The sequence below is a fragment of the Vulpes lagopus genome, chromosome 6 (assembly GCF_018345385.1).
Source record: "Vulpes lagopus strain Blue_001 chromosome 6, ASM1834538v1, whole genome shotgun sequence".
NCBI lineage: Eukaryota > Metazoa > Chordata > Mammalia > Carnivora > Canidae > Vulpes > Vulpes lagopus.
The window spans coordinates 21,211,365-21,229,061 of NC_054829.1; the positions used below are offsets into that span (position 1 = coordinate 21,211,365).

Consider the following 17,697-nt stretch of genomic DNA (forward strand, 5'->3'; position numbering starts at 1 on the left):
ATTTTTCTGTCACATTAATCTCAAGTGAGTGTAATTTAAAAACCACATGAAAGGTGACCACACTGTATTTCTATCTTGAAAGTGTTAGATTTGATTTAATATATACCTATACTCATTATTCATAGAAATGAAGAAATCCCTTTTCTTACATTTCTAGTTAAATAATGCCTAGAAGTGACCTTCGATTTTCTCATTGCTTATTTCACCAAGTCCCTAGACTATACTATGTATACCATTTAACATATGGTTAATAATTATCATATGCCTTTTGTTAAATTTCACCTTCCCCTCTAAATCCCAAGATAGTCTACTAAAGATGACAAGAGTATAAACTAGGACCCAACACTAAGATATGTACTTCAGGGATCCCTGGGTGGCTCAGTGGCTCAGTGGTTTGGCGCCTGTCTTTGGCCCAGGGAGTGATTCTGGAGTCCCGGGATCGAGTCCGGTGTTGGGCTCCCTGCATGGAGCCTGCTTCTCCCTCTGCCTGTGTCTCTGCCTCTCTCTCTCTCTCTCTCTTTGTCTATCATGAATAAATACATAAAATCTTTAAAAAAAAGATGTGTACTTCATAAAGTCTTATAGAAGTCCCCAGAAACATTATTCTTTTGATGAACAACTCTCTTTTATCAAAAGCACTGTCCTATTCACAAATGAATTCTAGCTAAATAATATCTTTAGTTACTATAATTGCTGTCATATTATCTGATGTAAATCTTCATAATGATAACAAACTCCTTTGTCTGTTATGTAATTATATCATAAATAACCTTGAATCATGTGTTAGCTTAATGTCTCAGGGACATGTGTCCTGTATCCATGTGCCATGTGTTTATGAGTTCCCTTTCTCTCTATCCCAAATGTTCTTCTCTTCCATAGGGTGTGTGTGTGTGTGTGTGTGTGTGTGTGTGTTTATGTAAATATAGATATGTATATAAATGTCTGTGTGTATATTCTTGTCTTTTAGGTGGTTATGTTTAATTTTAGCATTAGCCAGAAGTCCACAGTTTGTCTTGAAATGCTTATCAGTTTCTAAGAGACATTTACAGGGACAGAAAGGCTCTAGGTTTGATAGCAGTAATTGTATTTAACTTGTAAGATACAAGGCTATTTATCTTGTGGCTAGAAAGTCACAGAAGAGAAAGAAGGGTTGCCTGATAAAACAAAAATTAAAGGAAAAAAAAATACTATGTACCCCCTCGACACTTTCCCATCCCCCAAGATCATTAAACAGTAAAAGAGACTTTCATCTAATAAAGCCCTTCCTATCTGCATAGATATGGTGCTAGGAGGTAAATAAGAATCGTGAAAACTAAGAAGCTGCCAAAGTCCCATGAGGTCAAACCAGTGATGTAGAGGAAGGCAAATGTCAAATGCACAGAGAAGGGCTAACCAGTAACTTGGCAGAAACTAGAGATTTAACTTGAAAGTAAAATTCTGTGAGCCAGGAAAATACCTAAGATCTCTGAGTGGCTCGTAATCTGTAAAATGGGAATAAAGCTAACATCAACCTCAAGGGTTTGTATCAAGGGTAAATAAGATGCTGCACATGAAGTGGCAAGTATGTACTAATTGCTCAGAAAGGGTAGCCATCACCACTGGGATGACTTTGGTTAAGATGGTAGGATCTGTCATTCCTAATTCTCTGGGATGACAATCCTATGCATCAAGTGGAGTGATTATCTATAACTGTAGTTACAATGACAAAATACATTAGAGAAGTCCAGAAGCCATATGAAGGCAAGTGCTCATTATTTTATTAATGACGTAAACAGAGATTTAACACTATATAAAATAACTAAAAAGAAATGAGCATATATTCCAGTCCTGCGCTACCCAATATCAGCCACCAGCTACCAGCCTCATAGTGCTGGCCTGAGGACTGAATTAAAAAAAAATGTATTTAAATCCTCAGTGCCTAAGACATAATTATTGCAAAATAAAATACATTTTCAGGGGCACACCTGGGTGGCTCAGTTAAGCAACTGCCTTCGGCTCAGGTCATAATCTCAGGGTCCTGGGATCCAGCTCCCACCCCGTATTAGGTTCCCTGCTCAATGAACAGTCTGCTTCTCCCTCTTACTCTGCTCTTACCCACCTACTTGTTCTCTCTCCCACTCTCTCAAGTAAATAAAATCAGTCAATCAATCAATCAATCAATCAATCAATTTTCAGGGCCTCAGTCATATCAGTGGCATACAAGTGTGCCTAGCAGCTACCATGTTGAACACTACTGCTAGTCAGTCTCAAAGGAGAAAAAGACACATTTTTAGCTTTCTACTTATCAGCAGTTCTCAAACTCTAGCTGTATATAGAATCACCACAGGAGCTCTTTAAAAAACTACTGATGCCTGGGCCAGTGCTTCTCAAATATTACACTACACATGAATTGCCTGAGTGTCTTGTTAAAATGCAGATTCTGATTCAGTAGGTCTGGGGTGAGACCTTAGATACCTCATTTTTTAACAAGGTCCCAGGTGATGCTGATACTGCTGATCCATGGACCACACCCCAGACCAATCAAATTAGATTACTTGGGACTGGGGCCTGAGAACTGGCAGTTTATTAAAAGTTCCCAGGAGAATCTCCTTTGTAGCCAAGTTAAAGAACACTGTTTCATAAAAAAAATATCCACTGGAAATATTTTTTAAACATTTTTTTTTTCACCAAAGACCAACCCCAGCAAGTTGAAAGTCCCTGGAAGTAGAAACTCACCTACTTGTGAATTTTAACTCATTCCTGACAAGTTGGACTACTTAGCAAAGTACTCAGGATGCACTGGTTTGATTGATTAATTGATATATCGTGTGACCAAATATTCAAAGAACTTATTTATAAGATGGTTTTAAAATGTACCTAGCAATGTTCAAACACATTAAGTAAGCCTTTCTCTCCTTGCCATTATATCTCTTCCGTCTTGAAAACATGTTCAAATACTGCTTTTCCCTCTTGATTGTATTTATACTTGCTATTCCCCTTGCAAGACTTCACTATGTTTTTTCTTTCCCCTCCCTCCAGTTGAACTGAAAGTAACACTAGTCCTGAACGGATGAATGAACAAGTAGATGGGGCTTGTTTTAATGTGTGCTTCAAATCTGGCAAGGCCTCAAATGTTTGCAGGCTAAGACAGAAAGAAAAGGAATGAAAACCTCCTGGGTAGGAATTAATGAAAAGCCAAGACCTGAGAAATTTCAGCATCATGTCAAGTACATAGACTTGTTTTTAACCCTTCAAAATCTCAATAATCTAAGATGAGATGTGGACAAAGAAATCTCTCTTATTGCATGTGTACTGTCTAAACTATGAGAGGACAATAAGCATTTGAAATAAAATATGTGGAGACCTTCTCTAACTCTGTGATGCTTAACCAGGGGTAATTTTGTCCGCCAGAGGACTTCTGGCTTTGGAGACATGCTATCGGCATCCGGTAGGTGGAAGTCAGGGAAGCTACTAAACAGTCTGAGGTGCACAGAACAGCCCCCTGCAGCAAAGAATTATCTAGCTCCAAACATCAACAGTGCCAAAGCTGAGAAGCCTGACTACCCTGAACTAGTCCAGGCACACACTTCCATTTGAGAATACTTCTGGTGGAAAAATAGAAACAAAAACAAAGACAAACTCTAAAAACCTAATGTTGGTATCAATAAAATGACTCTGAGATATAGGAAAATAGGCAGGAAATTTGAAGTAGTTTATCTGAAGATCAGGATAGGAATCTTGGCTTTACTCCTTCTGCTGTGTGATACTGGGTAAGTTACTGAGCTTCTCAGAGCCTCAATAATGTAATCTTAATATGGCTGTGGTGGTAATAATGCCAAACCCAGTCCCTCTCTCAGGGTGGAGTGAGGCTCAGATGTAATCATGCATATGAAGGCACTTTGAACATCACTAAGCACTATAGCAATGTTTCTGCTTTCAATACTTATAAAGACATGATTCTGTGGGATTTGAAACATTCAAATATAAAGAGTTTTCTAATCTACTATCCTAGAAGGAGGTCCACTTCTCCTTGGTGTTCTGAGCTGAGTGGTTAGACAGCATTTAAGCTCAAGTCATCAGGGGGAATTTTATTGACTGGAAAAGGGCAATCCAATCAGAGCTTTCAAATGAGTTGGTATGCAATATAAAGAAAAAAGAAAAATAATTGAGACCCTGCTCTCCTCAACATCCTCTGTGGTGGGAAAATGGAAAGTCCCACGTATCAGAGCTGCTTGTCAACCTTCATTTCCTAGGAAGCCCATCTCTGACCTGAAAAGCCTCTCACTGCACCACACTCAGAGTTCTAGTAGTCCTGGGGACACAACCAGCTACCCAGGCACCGCAGAAAGGATCTTTAACAATCCCAGCAGCTCTGCCTCCCAGGGAACCTACAGCTGGGGCTAAAATTAACTCCTCATGCTTAGCTCACCTTTCACCTCCCCTCTCTTGTCCTCCCCACCACTGCATTGTGTCAAGACAGTAATCAGAGGCTTTATAAGGAACATTTGTTGGTATCTAGATGCAAGCTCTGGGTTGATTCTTTTACCTCCCTCTCCTGCTCCTTAGCCTTTCTATTTTCAGGTTCAAAGAAAGAAGTTGCTTTTGAGTTCTATACCCAGAATTTGGGGATATAAGATCCCAGTAGTTATAGAACTACTTTCATTTTGGCTCCTTCCTGATTCACAAAATGCCAATGCTGTATGCCCTGTGCCCAGCTGGTTTCTAAATATTTCACAGTGGGATGTTTTCATAGAGCCACATAAAATCCTATGAATGTCCATGAGAAGATTCTGGAGTTGACCCATTCATCCAGATACACAGGAACCTACTGAGCAGGAACAATTCCCCGAGAGCATGACCTCAAAATGACATAACTTACATAAATATTCTGTAGGAGCTACTCCATATTTCTTTACAGTTTAAACATTAGCAACAAAGTGCACAACTTAACGCCTTTTGATAGTTTCTATACTTATCACTATCAATAAAGTAGGATAGCTTGGAAAAAGAATACATTACTTTTGTAGAAATTGTGTCAAGCTTGCCTGACCAGATGTCTTTGTTCTTTGATGCCCAGATACAGGGGTATTTTAATCTTATGATTTGGTATAAAGTAAACATGTCAGATTGCACTAAAGATGCTTTAAATTTAGTTAAGTGGATCCTTTCATAGCACAGGGAAGTAGGAAGGAGAAAAAATAAGGTAGCTAAAGGTCAAAAGGTGACCACTTCTTAGAAGTCTTGGAAGAGTAGAATATAAAATTAGATTGGGGGTGGCTCAGTTGGATAAGTGTCTGACTCTAGATTTCAGCTCAGGTCATGATCTCAGGGTCATGAGAATGAGGAGCCCCAGGTCAGGCTCTGCACTGGGTAAGAGCCTGCTTAAGATTCTCTCTCTCCCTCTCCTTCTGCCCTTCATCCTGCTCCCACCCCTACCCACTCTCACTTTGTCATTCATGCTCTCTCTTGAAAATAAATATTTTTTAAAAAGAAACAAGATTGTTCCAAATAAACATCATTTTAAAAAATAAGAAAAATAAAAATAAAACTAGAATAGTGGACTTTCCATTAACACTTCCCGATCTAGGCAGTGAAGTATGATGATAACTCCTTCAGATACTCAGTATCCCTTCAATTGCCAAATGAAAGCACATTACCATTGTTGTCAAAGGACAGTTTGGACTCATTACAAATGAGCCTTTTAACACAGCTAAAAAAAAACTTTTCTTCTTTAAAAGGATTTTCAACTCCACATCTCACAATAACCACCTTTGTATGGTTATTGGTACTGACCTATGTAATAGGACACTTTAAAAAAGAAATATATATATTTAAGATTTTATTAGTTTTTTCACAAGAGACACACACACACACAGAGAGAGAGAGAGAGAGAGGCAAAGACACAGGAGGAGGGAGAAGCAGGCTCCATGCTGGGAGCCGGATGCGGGACTCGATACCGGGACTCCAGAATCATGCCCTGGGCTACAGGCAGGTGCCAAACCACTGAGCCACCCAGGGATCCCCAAAGGAATACATTTAAGATGACACAAGTACAGAGATGCTCATTTCTATCCATGCATTTTTCAAAATATCCCCCAATTTTTTTGTGGGAGCAAGAGTAGAAATTGTGCCCAGCTGAGAACAGGAGATTATGGTCTTAGTTCTGTCCCACATTTACTATGTGACCTTAGAAAAGACACAGCATTTTCCCAGGTCCCTTCTTAAATTTGAAAGGGAGAATAAGAGTGTCCACCCTACCCAATTGATGGGCTGTTATGGTCACAGTGAAGTAATCTGTATGAGTGAAGGTGTAATAGTAAAGCAATGCTACCCAAATATTTGGTCATTTTCATAGCTGACATTGATTATAGACTTAATTGACATCTTACATACATTCACTCAATCTTCACATTAGCTCTGAAAAGTGTTAACATAGCTCCATATTACAGACCAGCAACCAAAGGTTGGGAGATTAAATAGCTTGTCTAAGGCTACTGATGGGAAACTGGATCCACAAATAGGAAGAATACTCACTAAGAGAACCAAGGAAACAGAGCAAATGATGAGAATGTAGGGACAAAAGATATATTTTTAAAGCATTACAGCAATCATTAGAAAATAAAAATCAGGAATGTTAGAAATTCCTACCCTTATTTTATGGTATACCGTTTTTACATTTTTAATTGCATGTGGGGAGAGGCACCAAATAATCTAATGCTTAGGGCCTTTCAAGGTTTCAATCAAGCCTGCCTTAGACTCACAGCTAATGGCACCAAGGTACCAACTCCAGCCAGCTGACTCCAAAGCCCACACTTATAACTGCTATACTGCATCATGCTTTGTAATAATAAGACTTATTATTACTAAATAAGTTAGCAATAGTTACTAGTTATAATTGTTTTCAGTAGCAAGTAATGCCAGTAATGAAAAGTTTATTCTGTTTTGAAAACAGTAAGCAACCCATAACCTGGAACTAAAGATACAAAGAGATAGGCACACAGTAAGGGTCACTGGTTTTCTTACATATCTGTGGCTTTTAAATGACCATTATAGACTCTTCAGCAAACTCGTGGCTCAGGGCAAGTGGTGAACATCAATTTAGAAATCTTTGAAATTCCTAATAGAAACAGAGCAAACCCTTCAGCCCCTCTAGCAGGGCCATTGATAACATACCTGGAGAGAGAGTGAGTTTTCTGATAAGCAGATGAATAGTTTTTAAGATCTCAGGCTATTTAGATTCCTGTGACTACCCATCCTCCCGAGTTAAAGCATGAAACATTTAAAAATCAGGTCTATTAGTGTCTAGTGAATTTGAATGATGATAAGAGTTCATAGTAGCTGCTAACACTTCTGGCTCTCTTGAAAGGCTCAAAGATAAACACATAAGGTCATTTCTGTGCCTTAATCTGAGAAGTACTAAGTGACAAGAGACTCACAGCAAAGGCTGAGCTAGATATTGTATGGAGACTGAGATGGTTGATAAATGAGTAGGTGGGGCTTTTCATTTCAATAGCTTGGGAATCTTGTATGCTCTTTGTAGATGCTCCTATAATCCTTAAACCAGACACAGGAAGACTCTGGAAATTTGGGGGTGGGGGAGAAATAAGCATAATCATAATTACTTGTGATTGGCTTTTATTGAAAATTAATGCTGAATTAGACGTGAAAATTACAGCCTTCAAATCATTCAAAATGCTTGGGCCACAAATAGACAAATTTACTTTATGTATTTCTCCCAAGTGTGATGATTATTATCTAAACAGCTCTTAAAAACTTCCAAAAATGTGTTTTGGGCTTCCTTATCTCTGTGCCCACTTCACTAATAAAAAAGTGAGAGGATGGCAGTAAGAGAATTATGAGGAGTTTGAAGTGTAGGAGAGAGTGAAGTATGGCATCATGCCCACATTAGTGAAAAGTTCAATATTCTGAGCTATTCTCATTGTCCATCCACCAGGTGATAATGCAATTGCAGAACAAAGGTCCTTAGCCAAAGTATTTTCCCTTCCATCCTGGAACTTTTATGATCAGAGTTCAGGACTCTTTCCCTAGGAGAAGTAAGAGATGAGAGGGAAGTTAAAAGATTATTTGAATGATCTCTATAAAAGATAGCAACCTTTCCTCCCATCGCCCTTGATTTGGCCATCTGGCTGTGGGAGTTTGTTGGCAAATGCTCCTTGACCATAAAATTTAAACAGATGATTAACCCCTCTCCCTCCTACACCAGCATGCTTGCTATTAAATTGCCTACTAGGACCAATCTCTGAAAATCAAGGCATGTTTAGTGTAAATGAAAGAAAAATTAGCAAAGTCAACCAAATGAATGAAACTTCATCCTTAGTTTTTCTCTCATCATTACTCTGACTTGATGTTTGTCACTTTAAGTTTAGTAAACCTCCTTTTACAGTCTTTCTGAAATCTCTGACCATCTGTACCTTCAATCTCACCTGCCTAAATGGCACCACAGAGTCCAGATTACAAACTGATTATTCTGTGATTATCAACAATAGCTCATGAAGGAGATGGCGCCCCTTCCCTCCATTGGTCATCATTTGCAATGCCCTGGAAAACCAGTAAGTGTCTTTAGTATGAGCCAGTCAGGCAATATTCACCAGGTTGACAAAAAGTGTTCAGTGCATAGTTAGTAAGTCTCCAGAAGCTCCCTACACTGAACTAAGCCCTAAAGGGATACTTCAGAAAATAAGCCGGAAGGCGATAATGCAGAAAAAGATATGAATGATGTGCTTAACATTCAGTGTTTTATGATTTGGTAACAGTCATGAAAAAATTGCCCCTTAGATGTAAGAATGGGAGAGCAAAAGAGAGTATATGGTCATTGAGAGTAAAACGTGTACCTGTGGGATAGTGCTCATTCACTGGCCAGTTGTCCACCTGGAGTGTGGCATTGCCGCCGTTCCTGGTGAAGCGCACCACGTGGTATTTACCATCATTTACAGGGGTTCGCTCCTCCTTGATAGAGATGTCAACTGTGCCAATATTGAAGACAACTCCAATTTTCCCCTGTTCCTATGATAAAGAAACACAAAAGGCATAGTTATCACCAACCACAGGGTTTTCTCCCTTTAAAGTTGATCCTCCAACTAGCAATAAATCTGTAGGTACCCAGAGGGAGCTGTCAGCATGAAGTTAACAACAGTATCCTACCTTCCTCCATGGGCTTTCATCCCAAACATAAAAACCAATGGTATAAAGCCACCCAAATTGCTCTCATAGGCTGCACTATGCAGGTTACATCATTTGACTGCTCTCAACAGATATGAAAGCTTGAACCACAGAACTACCTAAGAGCTATGTAGTGAAACTACAAAGTTCATTTCTTTGAGATGAATTAGGCCTATTTTCTGGGAAAGACAATTAAACCCTGGACCCTAGATTATCTCACAGTTTAGATTTAGAATTGAAGAGGAAATATAAGGATCCTTGCACACTTTGGGAGGATCAAGGCCAAGGGGGTGGGGTATTGTGAGTGATTAGGAGGCAATGACAGAGGGACTAGCATTATAGATCACCACTTGCTGATATTTTTTGTAGGTTTAAAAGACATAGAAAATGTATCCCCAGTAGAGGCCAGTGAAACTGAGCTGGGGTTTTCAGGGTCAGATGGCCATCACTCTTCCCATACTTGTAGCCCTATTCCTAAGATTCATCCAGAGAGGGATGTGATATTCAGTGCTATAGCTTTATACTACAAAGCAGATGAGAAATTCAATGTCCCCAAAATAGACTTCTGGGAGGGACAATACAATGAATTCCAGAAGAGTAGTACTATAAAGGTGATGATTATGGTGAAGGTGGAGGTGGTGGCATCATCTGCCTTCTACAAAGTACCCAGAAACACTGAAATGTAAATAATGCTATTAAAATTCTTACTCTTCTCCTTTAGTAATTGTTTGTGAGTAGGAGTTGGAATTAGGATTCACAATCAGACACACAATGAAAGTAACCTTACTGATCAGATATGATCAGTCTCTCTCAACCTCTTGGAATGGTAGCACATCATGCAGGGTGTCAGGAGGGATGGGAGAGAAGGAGATATCTTTCTCCATTTTTCTAGTTGTCTGACTTACTGGCTAAGCAACTGGTTGGACATTCAAGGATGATAAAATTTAGTAAGAACTCTGACATTCTATTTGTTGACATAGTCTCTGTTATCCTCTATTTTCTTATTCAAAAGGTAGAAGCAGGGACACCTGGGTGGCTCCTTGGTTTGGCACCTGCCTTTGGCCCAGGGCATGATCCTGGAGACCCAGGATTGAGTCCCGCACTGGGCTCCCTGCATGGAGCCTGCTTCTTTCTCTCTGCCTCTCTCTCTGTCTGTGTCTCTGCCTCTCTCTCTTTGTATCTCTCATAAATAAATAAATAAATAAATAAATAAATAAATAAATAAATAAAATATTTTTTAAAAAATATATTTTTAAATATTTTAATTTTTTAAAAAATATTTTTAAAAAGAAGTAGAAGCATAAAAAAGGAGGAGGGGGAGGACAGACAACAAGAGAAGGAGGAGAAGATAGGAAAGAAGAAAGAAAGAAGAAAGAAAGAAAGAAAAGAAAGGAAAGAAAGAAAGAAAGAAAGAAAGAAAGAAAGAAAGAAAGAGAAATCCAGAAGCCATATAAACTACGATGTATTTCATGAAAACTCAGATTTAGTAACTAGGTTCATTAATTTATAAATAAAAAATTCATTCAAATACATAAAGACAATATTTATGAAACACTTATTTCACTTAAAGTCAGTAAGTTAAGACTTCTGGTGAGATTTTAGGCATGGGTTTCCATATAGTTTGGTACACTTCATTTATTTTTTCAAAAGACAGGCTTTCTTCATCTTGCTAATTTTCATTTAGTATGTGAACACATCTTATTCCTGACAAAAGAATGGAGAAGTACCTAGGAGTCTTGATTTTAGAAAGTAGGAGTCTAAGCTAAGAAAGGCTGCTTTCAGCATGCAGGGATGCTGTGATATAGGATGGACACTGCCACTTCCTTTGTGCCCTGCTAGCACAGCATGTAACGTAAAATGATGTCTGTAATTCCCATGTTCTGTTCTCTGAAAAAGGGAATGCAGGTGCCTCTCCAATTGGGGACTAAATGTACTTATGATTTCGTAAATCCCTGTTTATTGTGACACTATGTTCTCAGGTTTTTTTTTTTTTTTCCACCTCTACATCTCCAGCACTAAACAAAGCACCTAGCATTAAAATGGATAAATGAAACTGATGATAGGTTCTTTTGCATCTTTCACGCCCAGAATTAAGAATGTTATGATCCATTTTATTCTCTTAATTTTCTAGGAATTCAGAAATGATATTATGGTTTTTCTGCTTTCCCCTACATAAAGCACTGGCATTCATTTCTAAAGGTGTGTGTGTGTGTGTGTGTGTGTGTGTGTGTGTGTGTTAGAACCTACTCATCCTTTGCCTAAATAAGCAAGGCTATAGTAACCTGAGTCATAACCTGTTTAACAGAACGAGAGAATCAGAAGAGTTAAGAAACCATGACTGCAGATACCATTACTTCTCTGCCCAACCCGCATATGTGGGCTGTTTATTGCACCACTATTCTTCAATGAGAAACCACTATATAAATCCTGGATGCAGAGAAAGGACTGCTGGTGATTCAATTCACCTCTGAGTCACTAATTAATCATGGATGGAGAACAGTTTTAGGCAGAGAGAGGAGACCTTTAAACCAGCATTCTGCAGCTTTCCAACAACAGCAGTGGCAAAGTACAGTTCTGGCTCAGTGAGTTGGCTGATCAGCGAGATGTATTCTTGGGCAGATTTTCTGCAAGATCCATAATAGATTCAGGGGAAGAAAAGATTTAATCTCTGCCAGAATAAATATTTGGTCCTTATCTGAGGCGCCACACATTTGCCACTGCAATCACTGCTTCGGAGAGATCTTCTTAATCCTGCTAGCGCTACTGCCAATGTCAGTGGAGACCCTTACCCAGATGTTTCATTGTGTTTCCCCAAAGTGGTAAATGCGGCTGTGCTAGACCTCAGATGTGGTCTCTTTACTTGCAGTAATAGATTTCATTACTGCAACCTCCTTGTCATTTGTCATGGGACCACAGTGGCATTATAATCTGTGGCTAACTGCTTTGTCTCAGTTCATTATAAGTCTTATGGCAAGTACCCATATAGTTGCCAAGGCTTGAATCCATCATGCTCAGCTGCCACGAAAATAAACTAGCTCACGCGTCCAGAGAAGAGAAGATTTGAGGGATAAAAAGCATTGACTTTGGAAACAGCCCTGACTGACCTTTGGGCAGGTTACTTAAGTTTTCTGAACTATTTCTTAATAATATATTATGGGAAGAGGATACTAGCTTTCCAGACTTCCCAGGGCCATTACAAGGCTAAAAGGATAGGATTACAATGATTAACATGACAATACTTTATAAGTCATAAAATATTATTCTAACATAAGGGATAACTGAGATCAGGAGAAAGAACAACCCAAACATTTGACCATACATCGCGCCCTATGAGCACTGGAGAAGTTAATTGGTTCAATAGGATAAACACAGTCTAGCATAGCGTGGTTCAAATAATACCTCTCTCTGGCTCTGAAAGCTATATGACCTTGGGCAAGCTATTTAACTTCTGATTTCCTTACTATAAAGGGATCTGTGGAGGAAGGGAAAGGCGAATTACTACCTTTGAAGCTTGTTGCAAAGATTTTAGGAGAACACATATGTGTGAAATTCCCTGCACGTGGCTGTGCATACTTCAGGACTTCAATAAATGTCAGTTATCTTTTGCCTTTCTTTCCTATCATTAGTATAGTTGGAAGTGGTGGTCTGAGCTAAGGACTGGCTGGATTGGCAATAGTGTCATCAAGAAATACTGTAAAAATAAATGTAAATTTTAGCCAACAACATTAAAAAACAACATTTGCACGGTTGATTTCCTGTCACAATGTAGTAGTTGCTCTCTCTCCACATTCTTTGGTGTCTTTTGTAAGCCTTTCCAAGACAAGCAAAGTGTAGCTGCAAAAACAGCATGACTATAAATTTTAATAACTCCACACCCATCACCACTAAAGTTGCTACCAAAGGCAATCACTTCAATCTATGTTCTTCCTTGATATTAAAAACACAGACAAGTGGTAAATCAGAAGACATTACCAAAGAATCCTCAAGTGCAATAAAAAAAGTCTGTTAAAAAAAAAAAACAACAACCCCAAAACAAGACTGAACAGCACAACAAAACAGCTGTCTGTAAATAGCCAGAAAGTCATTCTTCATCAATAATGACTTTTTATGAGCCCACCTGGTTTCTCAAATTAGTCTAGCTCCAGCTTTCTGATGTTCCATCAGCCACGTTACAGTTATTGCTATAGAGGTGACCCACCAGATACTACCAACACCAGGGTGAGATTTCAGGAGCAGAGATGCACAAGGGCAAGAAAAATCCTCAGGAATAAAGACCTCCCTGAAGGCAATCTCTTCATTCATTCCACAGTGCCCCTGAGGGAGGCAGAATGCATCATCCACTATTTCAGAAAATTGCAGCTGACAGAAACAGAACTGGGACTCTCAAAGGTATGCCCAAGAGATGTGCAAAGGAAGCAGTTCTCAATATCTTGACTTCTAGGCTTCCCACAGAATCTGTGAGTTCAGTGCTAGGCAATAATACAGGAAGAACAAGAGGTATGTGATCCTTCTTGGGGCTACATACTGCTAGGTCTGCTGTACGCGTTCCAAAGTCTGGGTCACAATAAATAAAGCAATCAGTGGCAGTATTTGCTATGTTTTCTAGTTTCCCCCCATTATGGGATCATAGTAAGAGAGGATTTCTAGGTCCCCTATCTAGACCAAGAGACCAGTGTTGACCGATAAATTAGGTGTCACTTCTGAGCCGTGCATTAAACTGCTGGTGTGAGACCAACCAGAGTTCTCTCACTGGCTCTCAACCACTGTACCCAGGAAATTCCTAGCAGTGGCCTCTTTGTCAGCCTGGGTCATTGAGTGAGGATGGCAACAAGCCAACTTGCAATGGACATGGAACATGAGAAACAAAGCTTGATTGTTTTGTGCCACCAATTATTGAAGCTGCTTATTACTGCAGCATAATCCAGACTACCTTGGAGAGCAGAGTAGGTCCTTGGCAAGTCCTTTTTAAGAGAACAATTTTTGAATTCTCACAATTGCCCTCCAGATTTTATAGGCTAGAGGACTGAGATTCAGAAAATTGGGAATTCACACAACTAATAGAAGATACATTTAAGATTAGAATTCGGATCCATCTGACTTTAAAACCCATGGATTTTCCATCATGCTATGTCTCAGTCACATCCACTACCTGTTGCAATTGAGTTATTTACATAAGACACTGTATACATTGCATATTATATACTTTATGTTTGCCTAATCTGTCTACCTAATCTAACTGTGGGTATCTCAAATGTAGGGATACTAACAGGTTCTCAGTTAATGTTTGTTAAATTAATGAATAAGTGAATGAATGAATAGTGAATTGGAATGCATGGCTTTGATAGAAAAAAAATTGTGCCGATAATTTTATATACCATTGGAGGTTAAGTAGGAGTTGAATAGTATATGATAATGAGAATTGTTCATCCATATCCATGTTTTTTTTGCAATAAATCTTAATCAAAACATATAGTCTCACTGTGCTTTATGTATGCAATTTAAAAAAACGAAAAACAAAAAGATGAGGTATGATTTTGATTCATCAGGTAATTTTGGCTGGGGGAAAATTTTATTGAAGTTCTCTAGGATAAAACACTCTTGTGTTTAATAGAACACAGTATGGACACTTTTGACAGCTAGTCACTGCCTTTCAGGGAAGATCATCAGGCCACTCTTTCTATGTTATGGTCTCCTTGTTCTGGAACCCAAGATAATTGTTATCTAATAAGCAGGGAGTGTGTACTTTCTGTGTAGAGAGTTGTGTACTATTGAGAGTTTCAACAGATAAAAGACACCAGGTCTCTCTCTCTCTCTATCTCTCTCTCTCTCAAGAAGTCTAAGCCCATCAAGAATTATCCAAACTGACAAGACTCCAGCTATGGAGCTTGGAGATGGTTTGAACTTTCACTACCATCCCAGCCCCTTCTCTTGAGGGGCTTGGGTTAGGGGATAGGGGAAGATACTGTGACAAGAAGTGAAGCGGAGAAGGAAAATGTGTTCTCTGGGTTCTAGAAGTCTCTGTGATTTAGAATCAGAAGACCTGAGCCCACTCAAACTCCACATCTTGTTGTTCAGGTAATCTTGAGCAGGTCATTCAACTATCTGTAGCAAAAAATGAGAAAAATATAAGACAACGATAGTAATACCTGCATTAAATGGAATTTAAAAGAAATGAATAAAATCTTGGCAAATTCTAAAGTGCTCTTCAAAGGATGATATAAAAATGATGTCAATGATGGGGGTGAAGATGGTGGGGAGAGCTAGGTGACAGATGATAAATGACTCAGAGGCTTTTGTACACACCCTACAGGATACCAGTCTATTTAAAATGACTGTATCCCATGCAAGATCATCAACTCTAGAACCTGCCAGATTGTCCCCAGAAAATTCATGTTAAATGGCTTGGAAACAAATTCTATTTTCCTAAATTTGCACAGGTCTCAATGACCTTTGCACCCACCCAGCAACTGCATCTACCTCTCCACCTGCAGCTGTGCTTCTGTTGTTGTGCTGAAATCTGGCTGCATGAGGTCAATCAATTAAAGCAGATTAGATCCATGGACTGAATTACTAACAGAGGGCCAAGGGAGATAAGACTGATAAATAGCTCAAGACAGCTCCATTTCTAACTCCAAGCAAAGAAAAAAAGATATGAGCAAGCATGGATGACAGCTCAGGACAACAGGAACTCTGACCTGAACTGGGGGGAGTCAAGGAAGGACAAGAGAGTTAGTGCAAGTAAATAAGATGCAAGTCAGAGCCAGGGCTCTAATAGTCACTGGTCATAAATGGCATCCAGTCACCATGTCCTTCAAATCCACTCTGAACATTCACTTCTAATCCACAGATCCCAATGTCATACCACTTGGGATAGTTTGGTAGTTAAGTCTGACCATAAAGCAAAAATTAAAATTCATTTCTGTAGAAGCCCTAGTGTTGCACGAATACCTAAAGCAGTCTCCTGGCAGGATTCAGGTGACAGTTGGCAGGGCAGTGATGACTGCAACCCAGTATAGACAGAACATCTCCCTTAAATGCTTTGCTTTCCCTCCTGAATCTCTAGTGCAGCTGTGAGGAACTACCCAGTAGCTTTAATAAAGAGATCTTAGGCCCTGTATTAACAACACGATAATCCTCAAAAAAAAAAAAAAAACTACACACACATTTTAAACCATATAGAATATTATTCTAGATCATCTTACATCTTATCTATATACTTACAAAGTGTGGTCCTGGGACCAGCTGTATTAGCATCAACATCACTTAGGAACTTGTTAGAAATGTAAATTCTTGGATCTAACAAGAGACCCTCTGAATCAGAATCCCTGGAGTGGGGCCCGGCAGTGTGTATTTTCACAAGCTCTCCAAATGATTCAGAGGCTTGCCAAAGTCTGGGAACCACTTCCTTATGTCTTGGTTTCACCAGGGCAGTGGTTTCAACTGGGTGTGATTTTGTGCCCAGGGACATTTGGCAATGCCTGGGGACATTTTTGGTGGTCACATCTAGGGATGGAGTGTGCTACTGGCATCTAGCGGGTATAGGCCAGGAATGCTGCTAAATATCCAATAATACACACACACACACACACACACACACAAATACCTGGCCTATAATAACAATGACACTACTGAGAAACGCTTCACTAAGGAGTACAAAACGTTAGTCACACAACAAACATCTATCTATAAAGCACGTGCGGCTTGACAGAAGCTGTTCTATAAATACATATATGGTCTATTTTATTTCTCACAATGTGCCTCCTTTGAGGTATGAATGAATAAACACACACATAGACAATGTTATCACACACACAAACACACACACACACACACACACACACACACACTATGCATGTGTATGGAAGTGCATGCTTCTGTGTATACACATGAGAATTTTCACATATTTGGTCCAAAATTGTGATCTAGATCTCAGAGCACAGGATGAGCTTTGAGCATCTATGGATAGTTGGACTCTCTCCATACTCTATGTTGTATTCAAGTGCTCATTTTATAGATGTCAACTTGGAAACGCAACCTTACGTGGCCAGAAAGTGGCAGGACTAGAATATATGTCCTATGTTATTTTCCCTATCTGGTCTTGGTAACCCCCTTCTCTTTTAACTCATTGCTACCAGCCCCTAAAAAAAATGTTCCAGGTACATCTCCCAGCACATTACATTACCTGATAGTCCCAATTCCCATGTAGTCCTTTGACTCTTTACTCCAGATGAGGTAATTTTAATTGGTTTCCACAAAGATGGATGATGAGTTCTGAGTGGGCTGCCAAGGAGAAACTCTTCCCCCAGAACTGATATTCCAGCCCAAGGATGAACAGCAGCTCCCATACAGAAGAGAGGCCAGTAAACAGCCAATAATCTTTCTAGACCTATTCTGTGGTTGTAAGGAAACCTTTAGTGATTCTCCAAAGTGTTTTATTATTTACCTGTCATTTAAGTGACAGCCTGATTTAATGTTATAGCCTCAAGGTGAATGGACTTATGTGAATAATAAACATCAACCTAAATTTCTGGTTTAATA

The 17,697-nt window shown here is 39.2% G+C and overlaps 1 protein-coding gene across 6 annotated transcripts in view; it reads right to left on the bottom strand.

Moving 5' to 3' along the window:
* Positions 1-17,697, bottom strand: part of NRXN3 (neurexin 3) — a 1,543,117-nt gene that overhangs the window by 168,777 nt on the left and 1,356,643 nt on the right. For all 6 annotated transcript variants that reach the window (XM_041758643.1, XM_041758640.1, XM_041758644.1 and 3 more), the window contains one exon: positions 8,832-9,003. In XM_041758643.1, the coding sequence (XP_041614577.1) occupies positions 8,832-9,003 (172 nt within the window). The remainder of the gene's footprint in view (positions 1-8,831; positions 9,004-17,697) is intronic.